We start from the raw sequence: 16,980 nt of genomic DNA, 5'->3' as shown, positions 1-16,980 counted from the left end.
CGCAGTGCGCGCTTTACGGCCGGACAGCGCGTGGAGCTGATCTGAGGCTGAAAGAATCTCTTTTACTGCATGGACGCTGAGAGACCTTGTTCCTAATTGAAGGTGAACCGGAGGGACTGTATACCATCTGTATACCATCTGTATACCATCTGTATACTATCTGTATACCATCTGTATACCATCTGTATACCATCTGTATAACCATCTGTATAACCATCTGTATACCATCTGTATACCATCTGTATACCATCTGTATACCATCTGTATACCATCTGAAGTGTTCCTGGACGGTGAGGCCGTGCTGGTGGTGATTATATATATCACAAATTGCCATTTTATATCCTATCCTTGTGAGTGTCCTTAATCCACTTGTGCTTTTTATTGATTAAATGTCCTGTTTTACACTATGGGGCGTGCGCTCTCTGCTCTTCTCTTTCTATAGTGTTTCTGTTGGAATTGGTTATTCCTTCTGAGAGCAGCTGTGGATCCCTGAACAGCATCTTCAATCACCATTGAATTTACATTGGACTTTCTTCAAGGGTTGGACTTTTCTCCAAATATTATTTGTTTCCCCTACATCCCCCTTTTTTTCCCTGTTTGATTCTACAATATCAAATTTTTTATACATTTTTTATCTATTTAAATAATTTTTTCAAATGCACTGTTTGTATTATTTTGTTAGATAGATTCACATTGCAATTTTTTAATTATTATTGCACGAAATATTTGCACGTTAATATTTTTATAATTATATTATTTACATTTTTTATCTGTTTTCACGAGTGGCGCTGCTGAAATTTCCTTTTATATATATATATATATATATATATATATATATATATATACCCTCTTCACGTAATGTAACTTTGTATTTGTAACCATGTATTTGTCCTCATAACATACTTGAAAACGAGAGATAACTCTCAATGTATTACTTCCTGGTAAAACATAAATTATAAAATAAAATATCACCTTTATCCCTTTCTTGGGCTTTTTGTTATAAGCCTCCAATAGTTTGAGTTTCTCCTCCAGGAAGTGTTTGTGTCCTCCAGGTCTGGAATATTCCCCCTGTGATAATCCTGTCTCCAGAGTGACGCTCAGCTTCTGGATCAGAGCCCTGCATAGATCCACTGACACCTCCTCGTTACGTTGGGAAAAGTCCTTCATTTTCTGGTCTAGTAGTTTCTGTTCACATAGAAAACTCAAGTAATTACTAAAATAACAGGAGGAGCTCAACGCAGTGCTGAGAAGGTCTCAGGGCAGTGTTAGTGCTGAGAAGGAGCCAGGGCAGTGTTAGTGCTGAGAAGGACTATGGCAGTGTTAGTGCTGAGAAGGTCTCAGGGCAGTGTTAGTGCTGAGAAGTACTCAGGGCAATGTTAGTGCTGAGAAGGACCCTGGGCAGTGTTAGTGCTGAGAAGGACCCCGGGCAGTGTTGGCGCTCAGAAGGACTCAGGGCAGTGTTGGTGCTGAGTAGGACTCAGGGCAGTGTTAGTGCTGAGAAGGACTCAGGGCAGTGTCAGTGCTGAGAATGACTCAGGGCAATGTTGGTGCTGAGAAGGACTCAGGACAGTGTCGGTGTTGAGAAGGACTCAGGGCAGTGTTAGCGCTGAGAAGGACTCAGGGCTGTGTCGGGGGTGTTGAGAAGGACTCAGGGCAGTGTCGGTACTGAGAAGGACTCAGGGCAGTGTCGGTGCTGAGAAGGACTCAGGGCAGTGTTAGCGCTGAGAAGGACTCAGGGCAGTGTTAGCGCTGAGAAGGACATAGGGCAGTGTTAGTGCTGAGAAAGACTCAGGGCAATGTTAGTGCTGAGAAGGACACAGGGCAGTGTTTGTGCTGAGAAGGACTCAGGGCAGTGTTAGTGCTGAGAAGGACTCAGGGCAGTGTTGGTGCTGAGAAGGACTCAGGGCAGTGTTAGCGCTGAGAAGGACATAGGGCAGTGTTAGTGCTGAGAAGGACTCAGGGCAATGTTAGTGCTGAGAAGGACACAGGGCAGTGTTTGTACTGAGAAGGACTCAGGGCAGTGTTAGTGCTGAGAAGGAGTCAGGGCTGTGTTAGTGCTGGGAAGGACTCAGGGCAGTGTTAGTGCTGAGAAGGACTCAGGGCAGTGTCAGTGTTGAGAAGGACACAGAACAGTGTCGTTGCTGAGAAGGACTCGGGGCAATGTTAGCGCTGAGAACAACTCAGGGCTGTGTCGGTGCTGAGAAGGACTCAGGGCAATGTTGGTGCTGAGAAGGACTCAGGGCAATGTTGGTGCTGAGAAGGACTCAGGGCAGTGTTAGCGCTGAGAAGGACTCAATGCATTGTTAGTGCTGAGAAGGTCTCAGGGCAGTGTTAGTGCTGAGAAGGAGCCAGGGCAGTGTTAGTGCTGAGAAGGACTATGGCAGTGTTAGTGCTGAGAAGGTCTCAGGGCAGTGTTAGTGCTGAGAAGTACTCAGGGCAATGTTAGTGCTGAGAAGGACCCTGGGCAGTGTTAGTGCTGAGAAGGACCCCGGGCAGTGTTGGCGCTCAGAAGGACTCAGGGCAGTGTTGGTGCTGAGTAGGACTCAGGGCAGTATTAGTGCTGAGAAGGACTCAGGGCAGTGTCAGTGCTGAGAATGACTCAGGGCAATGTTGGTGCTAAGAAGGACTCAGGACAGTGTCGGTGTTGAGAAGGACTCAGGGCAGTGTTAGCGCTGAGAAGGACTCAGGGCTGTGTCGGGGGTGTTGAGAAGGACTCAGGGCAGTGTCGGTACTGAGAAGGACTCAGGGCAGTGTCGGTGCTGAGAAGGACTCAGGGCAGTGTTAGTGTTGAGAAGGACTCAGGGCAGTGTTAGCGCTGAGAAGGACTCAGGGCAGTGTTAGCGCTGAGAAGGACATAGGGCAGTGTTAGTGCTGAGAAAGACTCAGGGCAATGTTAGTGCTGAGAAGGACACAGGGCAGTGTTTGTGCTGAGAAGGACTCAGGGCAGTGTTAGTGCTGAGAAGGACTCAGGGCAGTGTTAGTGCTGAGAAGGTCTCAGGGCAGTGTTAGTGCTGAGAAGGAGTCAGGGCTGTGTTAGTGCTGGGAAGGACTCAGGGCAGTGTTGGTGCTGAGAAGGACTCAGGGCAGTGTTAGCGCTGAGAAGGACATAGGGCAGTGTTAGTGCTGAGAAGGACTCAGGGCAATGTTAGTGCTGAGAAGGACACAGGGCAGTGTTTGTACTGAGAAGGACTCAGGGCAGTGTTAGTGCTGAGAAGGACTCAGGGCAGTGTTAGTGCTGAGAAGGACTCAGGGCAGTGTTAGTGCTGAGAAGGAGTCAGGGCTGTGTTAGTGCTGGGAAGGACTCAGGGCAGTGTTAGTGCTGAGAAGGACTCAGGGCAGTGTCAGTGTTGAGAAGGACACAGAGCAGTGTCGTTGCTGAGAAGGACTCGGGGCAATGTTAGCACTGAGAACAACTCAGGGCTGTGTCGGTGCTGAGAAGGACTCAGGGCAATGTTGGTGCTGATAAGGACTCAGGGCAATGTTGGTGCTGAGAAGGACTCAGGGCAGTGTTAGCGCTGAGAAGGACTCAATGCAGTGTTAGTGCTGAGAAGGTCTCAGGGCAGTGTTAGTGCTGAGAAGGACCCCAGGCAGTGTTAGTGCTGAGAAGGACTCAGGGCAGTGTTAGTGCTGAGAAGGACTCAGGGCTGTGTTAGTGCTAAGAAGGACTCAGGGCAGTGTTAGCGCTGAGAAGGACTCAGGGCAGTGTTAGCGCTGAGAAGGACATAGGGCAGTGTTAGTGCTGAGAAAGACTCAGGGCAATGTTAGTGCTGAGAAGGACACAGGGCAGTGTTTGTGCTGAGAAGGACTCAGGGCAGTGTTAGTGCTGAGAAGGACTCAGGGCAGTGTTAGTGCTGAGAAGGTCTCAGGGCAGTGTTAGTGCTGAGAAGGAGTCAGGGCTGTGTTAGTGCTGGGAAGGACTCAGGGCAGTGTTGGTGCTGAGAAGGACTCAGGGCAGTGTTAGCGCTGAGAAGGACATAGGGCAGTGTTAGTGCTGAGAAGGACTCAGGGCAATGTTAGTGCTGAGAAGGACACAGGGCAGTGTTTGTACTGAGAAGGACTCAGGGCAGTGTTAGTGCTGAGAAGGACTCAGGGCAGTGTTAGTGCTGAGAAGGACTCAGGGCAGTGTTAGTGCTGAGAAGGAGTCAGGGCTGTGTTAGTGCTGGGAAGGACTCAGGGCAGTGTTAGTGCTGAGAAGGACTCAGGGCAGTGTCAGTGTTGAGAAGGACACAGAGCAGTGTCGTTGCTGAGAAGGACTCGGGGCAATGTTAGCGCTGAGAACAACTCAGGGCTGTGTCGGTGCTGAGAAGGACTCAGGGCAATGTTGGTGCTGATAAGGACTCAGGGCAATGTTGGTGCTGAGAAGGACTCAGGGCAGTGTTAGCGCTGAGAAGGACTCAATGCAGTGTTAGTGCTGAGAAGGTCTCAGGGCAGTGTTAGTGCTGAGAAGGACCCCAGGCAGTGTTAGTGCTGAGAAGGACTCAGGGCAGTGTTAGTGCTGAGAAGGACTCAGGGCAGTGTTAGTGCTGAGAAGGACTCAGGGCTGTGTTAGTGCTAAGAAGGACTCAGGGCAGTTTTAGTGCCGAGAAGGAGCCTGGGCAGTGTTATATCTATTTGAATGACTCAGATTATCTCTACTGTGTTAATTACCTAACCTTATAATTGCTCTATAAAGGTTTGAGCCTGGTACCATTGCTATGGGAAGGTCTCTTAATTCATTATATTTTTTACATGTAAGTATTAAATCAGTATCATTACTATGTGTGTACTGTATAGGCCAAGTGTCACACATGAAGTCTCTGTGGAGTTAATATTGGAGTTAGAATTGGAGGTGAATACTATAAGAAGAACTGGAATCTGCACAACAGCATCCTGCCACTGAGAGATCTGGGCGTTCTAAACGCTCTCACAATTTGTACATCTATCGACTCAGTTTCTAAGCTGCTGCTGGAGATCTGGTTTATACACCTTATCTATCAACTCCTACTCTTCCTACCCTCCAATACCTGGGACCTCTCTCCTCCTACCTCTCTCCCTGCCTCTCACTTTGTCCTCCCTATTTGCTGTTTCCTCATTCCTTTGTAAAGTTGTCCCTTCTCTCCAAATTTCCCACTACCCTCCTATCCACACCTTTTCCTCTCTCCTCCCCTCCACCACTATTTACACACCTCAAAAAATCACCCCAACAAACCCTCTATTCACACCCTCTATCTACTCCTTGCTGCTGGGGATCTCTCCTAATCCTGGATCCAGCCATATACACACCTGCTCTCTCCCCCGCCTCCCTGCCACCTCTTCCCTCCCTGCCACCTCTTCCCCTGCTAATGGCACTAACCTATCTAATTTAATACCGACCAACCTTAAAACTCACATCACAAAAGAAGAATCCCAACAGCCCGGACTCCTGGCTTCTGTCCCACACCCACAGTTGCTCCTACCCACCAGTGCAGCCAAGCACTGCCATCTACTGCCCTTATTCCCTCACCTGCTGTCTCTGTAACTCTCCCAACATAACACTTAGATTGTAAGCTCTTCTGGGCAGGGATTTCCTTTCCTAGTGTCTGATTTTGCTGCGCTTATTGTATTATTACTGTATGATTCCCTGTACTGTATTGTCTTTGTGAAGCGTGTAATACACTGATGGCACTATATAAAGACATACATACATACTTTCACGTGTGTGTATTAACTCAGTATTGTTCCTATAGGAAGGTCTAAGCTCAATATCATTGCTATGGGATGGTCTTATCTCAGTATTATTGCTATAGTAAGGTCTCTTCTCAGTATCATTGCTGTGGGAAGTTTTTAGCTCAGTATCATTGCTATGGGTAGGTCATAGCTCAGTATCATTGCTATGGCAAGATCCTATCTCAGTATTATTGCTCTGGCAAGATCATATCTCAGTATTATTGCTATGGGAATGTCTTAGCTCAGTATTGTTGCTATGGGGAGGTCTTATATACACTGGCGACACACTTTATTCGAGCTTGGCTAGTCCCACGAATTCGGGTATACCTGGGTGTATTGAGGTTTGTGACTGTTTTCTGCCCGAGTGCATTGAGGTATTTTCCAAGCAGGGATTGAAGCATTTTATTCCCGCTGGCTGCAATAATGCACAGTATATATATATATACTGCATTATAATTCATGAATTTATGCCATCTGGTAGACACGCGAAGCATTGCAGCCTATTAAATCCTAATCATTATCATTTAACAGATCAGCCGCCCATCAGCCAGGCATGAACCCAGGCTGGGAAGGCAAATGCAACGGGGCTTGTCAGAGGTGAGGAGCGGCGCATTCCAGGTATCTGCCAGGTACATACCGGGTATTTGCTCGAATAAAGTGTGTCGGTGCAGTATCTGTCTGTTTGCTATAGGTAGATTTAAGCTCAGTACAGTATTATTACTCTGGGATTATGTTCGGTCAGTATTCTTGCTATTAGAAAGTCTTTGCTCAGTGTTACTATAGTAAGGTCTTAGTTCAGTATCATTGCTATTGGAGTGTCTTAGCTTAGTATTATTACTATAGAAAGGTCTTAGCTCAGTATTATTGCCATGGGACGGTCTTAGCTTAGTATTATTACTATAGAAAGGTCTTAGCACAGTATTATTACTCTAGGAATGTCTTAGCTCAGTATCTTTTCTATGGGAAGGTCTTAGCTTAGTATTATTACTATAGAAAGGTCTTAGCTCAGTATTATTACTCTAGGAATGTCTTAGCTCAGTATCATTTCTATGGGAGGATCTTAGCTCAGTATTATTGGCCTGGGAAAATCTTACCGTAGCTCAGTATTATTACTTCATGCAAGAAGCCTGGCCAATAAAATGGGAGAGCTTGACTTAATAGCTACAAGGGAGCAGTATGATATCATAGGCATTACTGAGACATGGTGGGATGAAACTCATGACTGGACAGTTCATTTAGAGGGTTATTCCCTTTTTCTGAAGGATCGAGCAAATAGAAGGGGAGGTGGAGTATGTTTATATGTTAAACCAGATCTAAAACCTATTATAAGGGACGATGTTTATGAAGGGAATGATGAAAATGTAGAGACCTTGTGGATAGAAATTAGCAATGGAGGAAAAAGTATAAAGAAAATGTTTGTGGGAATATGCTATAAACCACCAAATATCTGTGCGATTAAGGAAGCTAAAATACTTTTGCAAATGGAGAAGTCATCAAAACTGGGTCATGTTTGCATAATGGATGATTTTAATTATCCAGACATAGACTGGGGCAATGAGGTTAGCATTACAGAAAAAGGAAACAGGTTTTTGGGGGTGCTTAAAGACAATTATATGACCCAAATTATTGAGGAACCAACCAGGAGAGGGGCAATACTGGATTTGGTAATATCAACCAATTAAGAAGTAATCGCAAATTTTCAAGTCCTGGAACATTTGGGTAACAGTGATCATAACATGGTCTCATTTGAAATAAAGTATCAAAAAACAGATTACTTTAATTCAACAAAGACTTTAAACTTTAGAAAGGCAGATTTTAATAAACTGAGGACTAATCTACAAGTAATACACTGGGATGATGTTTTTGCAGGGAAAAATGTAGAAGATAAATAGGCAGTCTTTAAAACCTTGTTAGAGAAGTACACTCATCAGTGTATACCCTTGGGTTATAAGTATAAAAGAAATATGTCAAAATCAATGTGGCTAAAAAAACAGGTAGGGGAGGAAATGGACAAGAGAGGAAGGCGTTTAGATTCTTTAAGTCAGAAGGGACGGAGACATCGTATCAGAATTATAAGGAATGTAACAAAAATGGCAAAAGAGCAATCAAATGAGCAAAAATCGATAATGAAAAAAGGATTGCAATAGAAAGTAAGATCAACCCTAAAATGTTCTTTAAGTACCTTAATAACAACAAAATGTGAAAATAAAATATAGTATCCTTTCAGTGTGAGATTGGGAGGCAGATAATTGGAGATAAGGAAAAAGCTGAGGTATTAAACACATTTGTTGCCTCTGTTTACCAGATAAGAATCAAGTTCATTAGTAGCACCAAAGGTGGAAGCCACAACATCCATATTAATGAACAATTGTAGGAAGGATCCAAGATTCCAGCGGTGCACAGCTTGTAGAGATGAGAGACCAGCAAGGTGTAGATTAAAAATGAAATTTTATTGAAAAAACATATGGTATGGGGGACACACTCTGACGCGTTTCGGACCTGCGTGGTCCTTAATCATAGAGTTGATTCGCGTCTCCATTACCCCCTGTCTTATAGTGTAAAACCCCTCCGCCTTGCGTCATTGCGCTGTGTTTTGGCGCGAAAAATCGATAACTAGTCTATACCTAACAGCTGTGTATGCGCGCTTGTTGGAGGGTGCAGTGAATATTAATTAGCCATGTGTTGTTCTCTACTATCAACACACACACATGCACACGCTGTGGGTTGCTAAGTGACCGCAGTAAACACTGCCTACGTCATGACATTGCGTTTATCAGCGTAACCCTGTCCAGCCTGTGAGAATGTGCAGTGAATATAAATTAGCCATGTGCTATTGCCTCTCGTAAACACACGCTGTGGCTTGCTGGGTGGCCGCAATAGAACACTGCCTAGGTCATAACGCTGGTGTCTCAGTGCAACCCCAATCAATCATAATGAATTACTGTCTGAATAGATCATCTGCAACCTCCTCATGTGTCCCAAATCATATCTAAGCAACCATAAAAGATGTATAGGGAAACATAATTCACCTCACTTCATTCTATTGTTCTAATGTTGCAGAAAAATGACATGACATAAGGTTCACCCCATGAGGGAGGGGGAGGGGGGGGAGAGGGGGGGGGGGGAGGAGAGGGGGGGGGAGAAGCGGGGGGGGGAGAAGGGGGGGAGGGGAGGGGAGGGGGGGAGGGGGGGTGGTTGGGAAGGAAAAGGAATAAGACAGTGAATGAGACAAGGGGGAGAAAAACAAAATCATGTGAATATCACCAATAAGTAAATCACATACATATCAAACACAACAATAAACAATACATAAAAAAAAGTTAAAAATACTATATTGCGAATCTTATATCCGCCGTGGAGCTATTCAGGTACCATATGATATCATATCTTATGATAAAGACATACATTGTTGGCTTTAAAATTATTATCATCATACGAATTGTAATTAACTCTTTATCTTTCCTGTACTCTGAATATTGGACTAGTTTTCTGCTTATTGGAATATATATTCTTTTATGTGTACATGTGCGTACTGTGAACTGTATCACTGCGAGACACTTGGGGGTAAATACATTTAGCTCGAGGCACAAAAAACATTTATATTTATTGAACACTCCGGTCAGGGATAATTGAATACCCCAAACTACTCAAGTTTAAATATATTATGAGATAATATTTGGTTATACCATTAGTTTATTTTAATTTAGGAAGTGTTTCAATTCCCAGTCCTGGTTTATGCCCCTGGGTGCCATTGTCCCAAGGGCATAAATCCAGAACATTTCTCGACGGTTTAATAGTGCCTCCCTATTTCCTCCTCTAGGATGTATGGAGATCTTTTCGATAGCACTGTATGTAAGGGTTTTGATTGATCCCTGTTTGCATGTATTAAAGTGACGCGCTACTGGGAAACGTTCATCTTTATTTCTGATACTGCGTATATGCTCTGTGATTCTCACTTTCACTGTTCTAATTGTCCTGCCAATGTAGCCACTACCACATGCACATTTCAAGAGATAAATTACGAAATCAGTGTTACATGTCATAAATGACTCAATCTTATAGATGTGACCAGTGTGTACATCCCTTAGGGATTTGACAGGTTCTGCATACCTACACAGGTTACAATTGCCACATTTAAAGAATCCCCTTGGTAGCTGTGTGTTGTTTTTCTTTTTTGAGCAAAATAAACTGGGGGATACAGAATTTCCAATGGTCTTTGCCTTCTTAAATACTATTCTAGGCTTGTGTATAGTATATGGATCTAGTTCAGAATCCAATTGCAGAACCCCCCAGTGTTTTTGCAAGATGTGCCGTATTTGCTCTGCCTGTCTAGAGAAGGTGGTTATGAAGAGTGGGACCTGTGCTGCCCCTTCCCGTTTCGAGGACTTCCCAGGTTTCCTCTTCTTAATCAGATCATTGCGATCGGTCATTAGGGCATTTTGGAAGGCATTCTCAAGGTCCCCCTCATCATAGCCACGCTCTCTAAACCTGCTCTTCAATTCATCAGCTTGTGCCAAGAAGGACTCATCAGTGGAGCATAGTCTCCTTAGTCTTAAATATTGCCCTTTGGGTATTCCCTTAATCAGGGGTCTCGGGTGGGCACTGTTTGATCTGAGCAGAGAGTTTTTGGAATTTGCTTTCCTATAGATGCTGGTCTGAATTTGTTGTCCAACATCTATATATAGATGAAGATCTAAATAATCAATCTGTGAGTCACTGTAACAATGTGTGAATTTTAAATTGTATGTATTTGCTCCAAGATATTCAAAAAACTCGTGTAGAGTGTCGGTGTCCCCCTTCCAAATGATTAATAAGTCGTCAATAAAGCGACGATAAAAAATAATATTATCTCTAAAGGGATTGTGATCACCGAAAATGTGGGTAGATTCCCAAAATCCCATAAAAAGGTTCGCGTATGAGGGTGCAAATGACGTGCCCATGGCTGTGCCTTGTGACTGTAAATAAAACTGTGCATCGTACATAAAGTAGTTGTGCTGTAATAAAAAAGTGACTGAATCTAACAAGAAAGTGATTTGTGCCATATTCAAATTAGAGTGATTAAGAAAGTGACTGATAGCCCTTGTGCCCAAAGTGTGATCAATTATTGTGTATAAAGAGGTTACATCAAGGGTAACCCAAGTGTAACCTTTGAGCCAAGTGATTTTTTGAATATCTTGGAGCAAATCTGCGGAGTCTCTAAGATAAGCCGGTAATTCTTTGACTAAAGTTTGTAAGAAATAATCGACGTACCTAGATAGACCATCTCCCAAAGATCCAATACTCGATATAATGGGTCTGCCTGGAGGGCAGACCAGAGTCTTGTGGATCTTTGGGAGATGGTGAAAAATAGGCACGACCGGAACGGAATTGTACAAATAAGTTGACTCACGATTGTTGATCACTCCTAACTCTCTGCCCAGATCCAACAGATCATAAATTTCCCTTAGGTACATTTGAGTGGGGTCTTTGTCCAATTTGCAGTATGCCTGTATATTTGACAATTGTCTAAGTGCTTCTGCATGGTAGGCTGATGTGTGCATGATGACCACTGCTCCCCCTTTGTCCGCATTTTTTATAATGATATCGGATCTCTTTTTTAGTATATTCAGATTCATCCTATCCACTCTAGATAGGTTATCAAAAGAGGGAGCAGTGAACATGTAGCCTTTAGCCAAGGCCTGCAAATCCTGCTCTACAAGCCGTTCGTATGTTTGTAAATGAGGACCCTTTGAAAAGGATGGACAAAAAATGGACCTATTTCTAAATTGTGTATGTTTAGTGCCACTAAGGAACAAAAACTGTTCCTCCTCCCCAACGGCGTCTACCACTGTGTTGTCTGTATCTAGATCTGTCAAATCCTGTATTTGGAACCCTGGAAACAGGTTCTACCAGAGGGTTTGAGCAGGGTTTATTATTTGAGCACTAATATCAATTTTTATTGCACTTGCACGTATCACTATTGTAATCCTCCCATATGTACACCATGGTTACCCTGACGAGATAAGCCTGGAGGGATATCCACAATACACAGCTACTACCTGGGGTGGCAGCCCAATCTGCCAACTGCATACTTACCACTTACATCTTGTAAGTAGATAGACCGGCAGAGCCAAGATATTGTCATTATTATTTCATCAGAGTCTCAACGTCTGCACTTAAATTTGCACTGTTTTCTGTTTTTATTTCCCTATATTTTGCTCCTCCTGGATTGTTTGAAATAAATCCTGTATGGCTACATATTCTTTAAAGGACAATCTATCTGTCTGAGTCTCATCACCTGTGTGAGGGGGGTCAACAAGGCCCCCCTCACACAGGGGAGGGGACTCAGTGACCCTTTGATCCTTTGCAAAACATTTTTTGAGAGACAATTTTCGAACATATTTTTGCAGATCAATGACCGTGTTGAACAGATTGAAATCCCTCATTGGTGCAAAATTTAAACCTCTGTTCAACACGGCCATCTCTCCATCGGAGATGGTGACCCCTGAGATATTTATAACATTATTGCTTTCTATCATGGGTCCATTTTCCTTTTCTTTAGTGCCCCGTCTTTTGTTTGAGCGCCTTGTCCCTTTGTTGAGTTTTTTGCCGTTCTCTGGCTTCTCAGATCATAAGATGTTGATGCTTCATTCTGTTGTCTTGTATTGCGGGCCTCTGTCATCCATCTGTCCGTGTCCTCATCAGTGGAAAATGATACTGTATGCTGGCGATTCTCCCCGTCAGAGATGTCCGACATACTTGATGTCTCAGCCGATTTCTTCAACATTGATCTCTTGGGTGTTGAGCATCTTGATCTATCTTTCTTGTTGTTATTATTATTCTGGGCTCCTCTCCGTCCAGACTCCTGACGTGTAGTATTCCTCGGTGGGGTGGTCTCTGCCAGACATAGACCTGGTGGCGCTCATAGTCCATGCGATCCCTTTCGAATTTTTGTTGTTTTTTTAGCATGATTTCTGATTCTGCTTTCTCAAAATTTTTTGACAATTTTTTGTCCAGTGTTTGAAAATCCCCCACATCCTTGAGTGAGTTTAATTTCTGCTGGATATCTTTAATACCTTTTTTCACAATAACCCTCTCCTGAATTTTGGTTTTTATAATTAAGTCCATCAACTTCATGGAGCACTCATCCAGTGTGTTAGTCCATTCTTGCTCCAGGCAGACCCATTATATCGAGTATTGGATCTTTGGGAGATGGTCTATCTAGGTACGTCGATTATTTCTTACAAACTTTAGTCAAAGAATTACCGGCTTATCTTAGAGACTCCGCAGATTTGCTCCAAGATATTCAAAAAATCACTTGGCTCAAAGGTTACACTTGGGTTACCCTTGATGTAACCTCTTTATACACAATAATTGATCACACTTTGGGCACAAGGGCTATCAGTCACTTTCTTAATCACTCTAATTTGAATATGGCACAAATCACTTTCTTGTTAGATTCAGTCACTTTTTTAATACAGCACAACTACTTTATGTACGATGCACAGTTTTATTTACAGTCACAAGGCACAGCCATGGGCACGTCATTTGCACCATCATACGTGAACCTTTTTATGGGATTTTGGGAATCAACCCACATTTGCGGTGATCACAATCCCTTTAGAGATAATATTATTTTTTATCGTCGCTTTATTGACGACTTATTAATCATTTGGAAGGGGGACACCGACACTCTACACGAGTTTTTTGAATATCTTGGAGCAAATACATACAATTTAAAATTCACACATTGTTACAGTGACTCACAGATTGATTATTTAGATCTTCATCTATATATAGATGTTGGACAACAAATTCAGACCAGGAAGGTCTTAGCTCAGTATTATTGCTATGGGAAGGTCTTAGCTTAGTATTATTACTCTGGGAAGGTCTTACCTCAGTATTATTGCCGTGGGCAGGTCTTACCTCAGTATTATTGCTATGGGAGGGTCTTACCTCAGTATTATTACTCTGGGCAAGTCTTACCTCTGTATTATTACTCTGGGCAGGTCTTACCTCAGTATTATTACTCTGGGCAGGTCTTACCTCAGTATTATTACTCTGGGCAGGTCTTACCTCAGTATTATTGCTATGGGAGGGTCTTACCTCAGTATTATTACTCTGGGCAAGTCTTACCTCGGTATTATTACTCTGGGCAGGTCTTACCTCAGTATTATTACTCTGGGCAGGTCTTACCTCAGTATTATTACTCTGGCAGGTCTTACCTCAGTCTCATTGCTATGAGAAGGGTTATGTGGGGGGAGCACTTGGGGGATCAGCAGTTTTCAGAGCTGATGTTCAGTTACTCACCTTAAGCTGATGCTGGTACTTTTGATTTTCATCCTTGAAGGAACGTCCTAAAAATACTTTCAGTGCCGCCTCCTCCCCCTCCCTGTGCAGATACAGGAACTCTTCCTGTGTCTCTGTGGGGAATTTGGCCACTCGTTGGCCCATCTCAGCCTCATATTTGGACAATGCGTCCTCCACGGCTCCGGTATTCTCAATCTCTGCCAAAGCCAACACCGCGTTCTCCATGCAGGGAACGGAGCCGCTCCGAATCGCCTCCACGTATGTGACTGCGAGATGCCCCAGAACTGGGATATATGAACAGTGGGAACAGAAGGGAGCACAGATATTACATAATAGCACTCTAATGTGGGCTACACAATGATACACACACACACATACACACACACACACACACACACACACACACATACACACACACACACTGTTCAGGAATATTTAAAGAACATACAAAGATACTGATGTTATATACAGCTTGATGACATCACTAATAAAGAAGTATGTGACTATGAGGAATAATTAGTTATGGAAGAAAATAACCAGATAGAAAGAGATAAGGATGATTATTTGTACAACACGATAAACACCTGGAATCTCCAGAAATCCCCATTTCCCAAATACAACTAAGGACAGGGCACTGTAGGTACTCTAGACCTCAGGGGTTTTATGGATACAGTATGAATAACAAAATTAATAGACCGGTGAACCCTCAGAGTTTTCAAACGTCTCAGATTTTGGATTTCAATCCTCCCAACTTTACTTCAGAAATCGATTTCTTGCCTTGATACAGAAAGGAACAACACCAGATCTGTTCCCAATTAAGATCATGATAATTAATGACCTATTAGCAGAAATCTGGAAGCTAAGCCTAAAAGATTGTCACATACACTAGAGATCTGAGCCATGATCATTATTTTCTATTATTGTTATTATTATTTTTGAAGGAGGAACCAAAATAACTCTTGTTCTGCCCACGGGATTAATTTAACCTCACTTTTGAGGGAATTTGCAGATCCGCTGGATATTACCAACTGATATTGCCGTGTTTGGTCGGTCATTTCCATTTGCCTTTAACTGACAGTTTTTCCCTCTCCCTTCAGACCTAAATCTTGTTTTTCCCCATGGGCAGTTTTGTAGATACAGGACATTGTACACATTAGTTTTCAAGGATTTTCAAAAACTATATAAGGGAAAGACATATATTAATGAACAATTTATCTCGGGATTAAAAGGCGGCACTTAATGAATAAAAAAAATTGACACCTTTATCATTAAACATGCTGGTATGGGAGGGGTATTATAGTCCAGGACAGGTGTATGTGTATGGGGGAAGCAAATACATTGCTAATATCCTACACTAAACCCTCTAAGAATCCCAATAAAGAGTTTCAAATACTCCTTGATTTATTTCTCATGGGGCCATCTCAAATCATTACTGATTTTTTATCGTTCACGGAATATCCGTAAGTATTTGACAAACCTGTCAGGCAGGCCATCATCCCCAGGATGGGTCGATGAGCTCCAACCTATCCCAGTATGTTGATAGTTATCTTCCGTCATATAGCATTGCTCTCTGATATCCCATACTACGGTTACCCGGCACGTTATCAGCTCCATATCAGGGATAGCGTGTAAGAGCACCTATCTCTGGGCCACGGGCGACGTTCAGTCACTTTACACGTGTATTGCACATGTTAAGGGTCTTGTAGTTCTCAAACGCCATTTGAACAAGGAGTTTGCCATGTCTTTTCATCAGCAATTTAACATATCTGCGATCGGCTTATATTAACACAATCATTTTTTATTTGATCAACAGTTTTATTTACAGATCTGTTGAACGGCCATGGGTGCCAGGTTTGTCACCGGCTATACTAATCTATTAATGGTTTAATGGGAGGAGAGCCAGGTCTGGACTAGTTACCCACTGGGGACGGGCCCTGTATACTATGGCCGTTTCATAGACGACATCCTTATTATTTGGGATAGTCTGGTTGGGAATATTTTGTATTTATTTTTACATTTCAATTCCACGACATTACAAATATATGTATACTGTGAGCTATACAATATTAATCTTATCCACCAACCACATGGTGCGATAAGGAATAAGTGACACTGTCCCTGATCTGCCTGGCAACACATTACAGGAGATTTTAGTAAAACAACAAAGGAACTACGGGGAAGAGTTCTAGAACATGTCAATAAATATCATAATGGTGACATCAGCACGCTCTCGTTTATGGGCATCTATCATTTGAAGGGCACAATGAGGGGAGGAGATACTGACAAAAAACTACTCTATGTAGAAGCAGAGGAGATAGATATATAAACTTAAAACCTGGAGCCCAATTCGTATCAATGAGGTCTTCACTTCACTGATTAAAATATTATGAAACAAGAACCATCAATGACTACAAATTACTAAACAGAACAGTAGTTACAGATTGCCACTAATGTTCTATTATCACCATCATAGCTCCAATTCTGGTACCTCTTGATGTTTCAACCAAAGCTAAACATGTATATCATGTTTATCTGGGCAAGCTACCCAGCTATCTGAACAAGATCCTCACCCCTACCACACGCAGCACTTATCATCTGAGATCTGACTCCAAAAGACTGTTCATGGTCCCAAGGCTCAGCAAAGTATCCGTCTGCTCCTCCTCCTCTTAACGTGCACCCCAAAACTGGAACAACCTACCAGAGACTCTCACAGCCACCACCAGTCTACGTTCTTTCAAATCTAAGGCTGTCTCACATTTTAATCTGGTCTGTAACTGTTTCATACGCCCATAATATATATTTTCTCTAACTGTGCATGCAATGTCTTGAATATAATGTATAACCCTGCTCATTATGTAACTGTATTTGTAACCATGTATTTGTCTTAACTCTGTGCCTAGGACATACGTGAAAACGAGAGGTAACTCTCAAAGTATTACTTCCTGGTAAAATATTTTATAAATAAATAAATATCAGCGGTGCGCAAACTGGGGGTGCAAGCGGGGG

At 42.8% G+C, this 16,980-nt stretch overlaps 2 protein-coding genes across 2 annotated transcripts in view; one reads left to right on the top strand and one right to left on the bottom strand.

Moving 5' to 3' along the window:
* LOC142497992 (guanylate-binding protein 1-like) overlaps positions 1–16,980 on the top strand; it is an 851,842-nt gene that overhangs the window by 419,429 nt on the left and 415,433 nt on the right. The window lies entirely within an intron of this gene.
* The window catches only part of LOC142497986 (guanylate-binding protein 1-like), a 57,154-nt gene that overhangs the window by 14,988 nt on the left and 25,186 nt on the right, over positions 1–16,980 (bottom strand). The window contains exons 7-8 of the mRNA XM_075606486.1: positions 13,975–14,258; positions 973–1,185 (exon numbers count right to left, since the gene is read on the bottom strand). Of these exons, the coding sequence (XP_075462601.1) occupies positions 973–1,185; positions 13,975–14,258 (497 nt within the window). The remainder of the gene's footprint in view (positions 1–972; positions 1,186–13,974; positions 14,259–16,980) is intronic.

Source organism: Ascaphus truei, chromosome 6 (genome assembly GCF_040206685.1).
Source record: "Ascaphus truei isolate aAscTru1 chromosome 6, aAscTru1.hap1, whole genome shotgun sequence".
Classification (NCBI taxonomy): Eukaryota; Metazoa; Chordata; class Amphibia; order Anura; family Ascaphidae; genus Ascaphus; species Ascaphus truei.
This window is presented reverse-complemented; position numbering and strand designations above follow the sequence as displayed.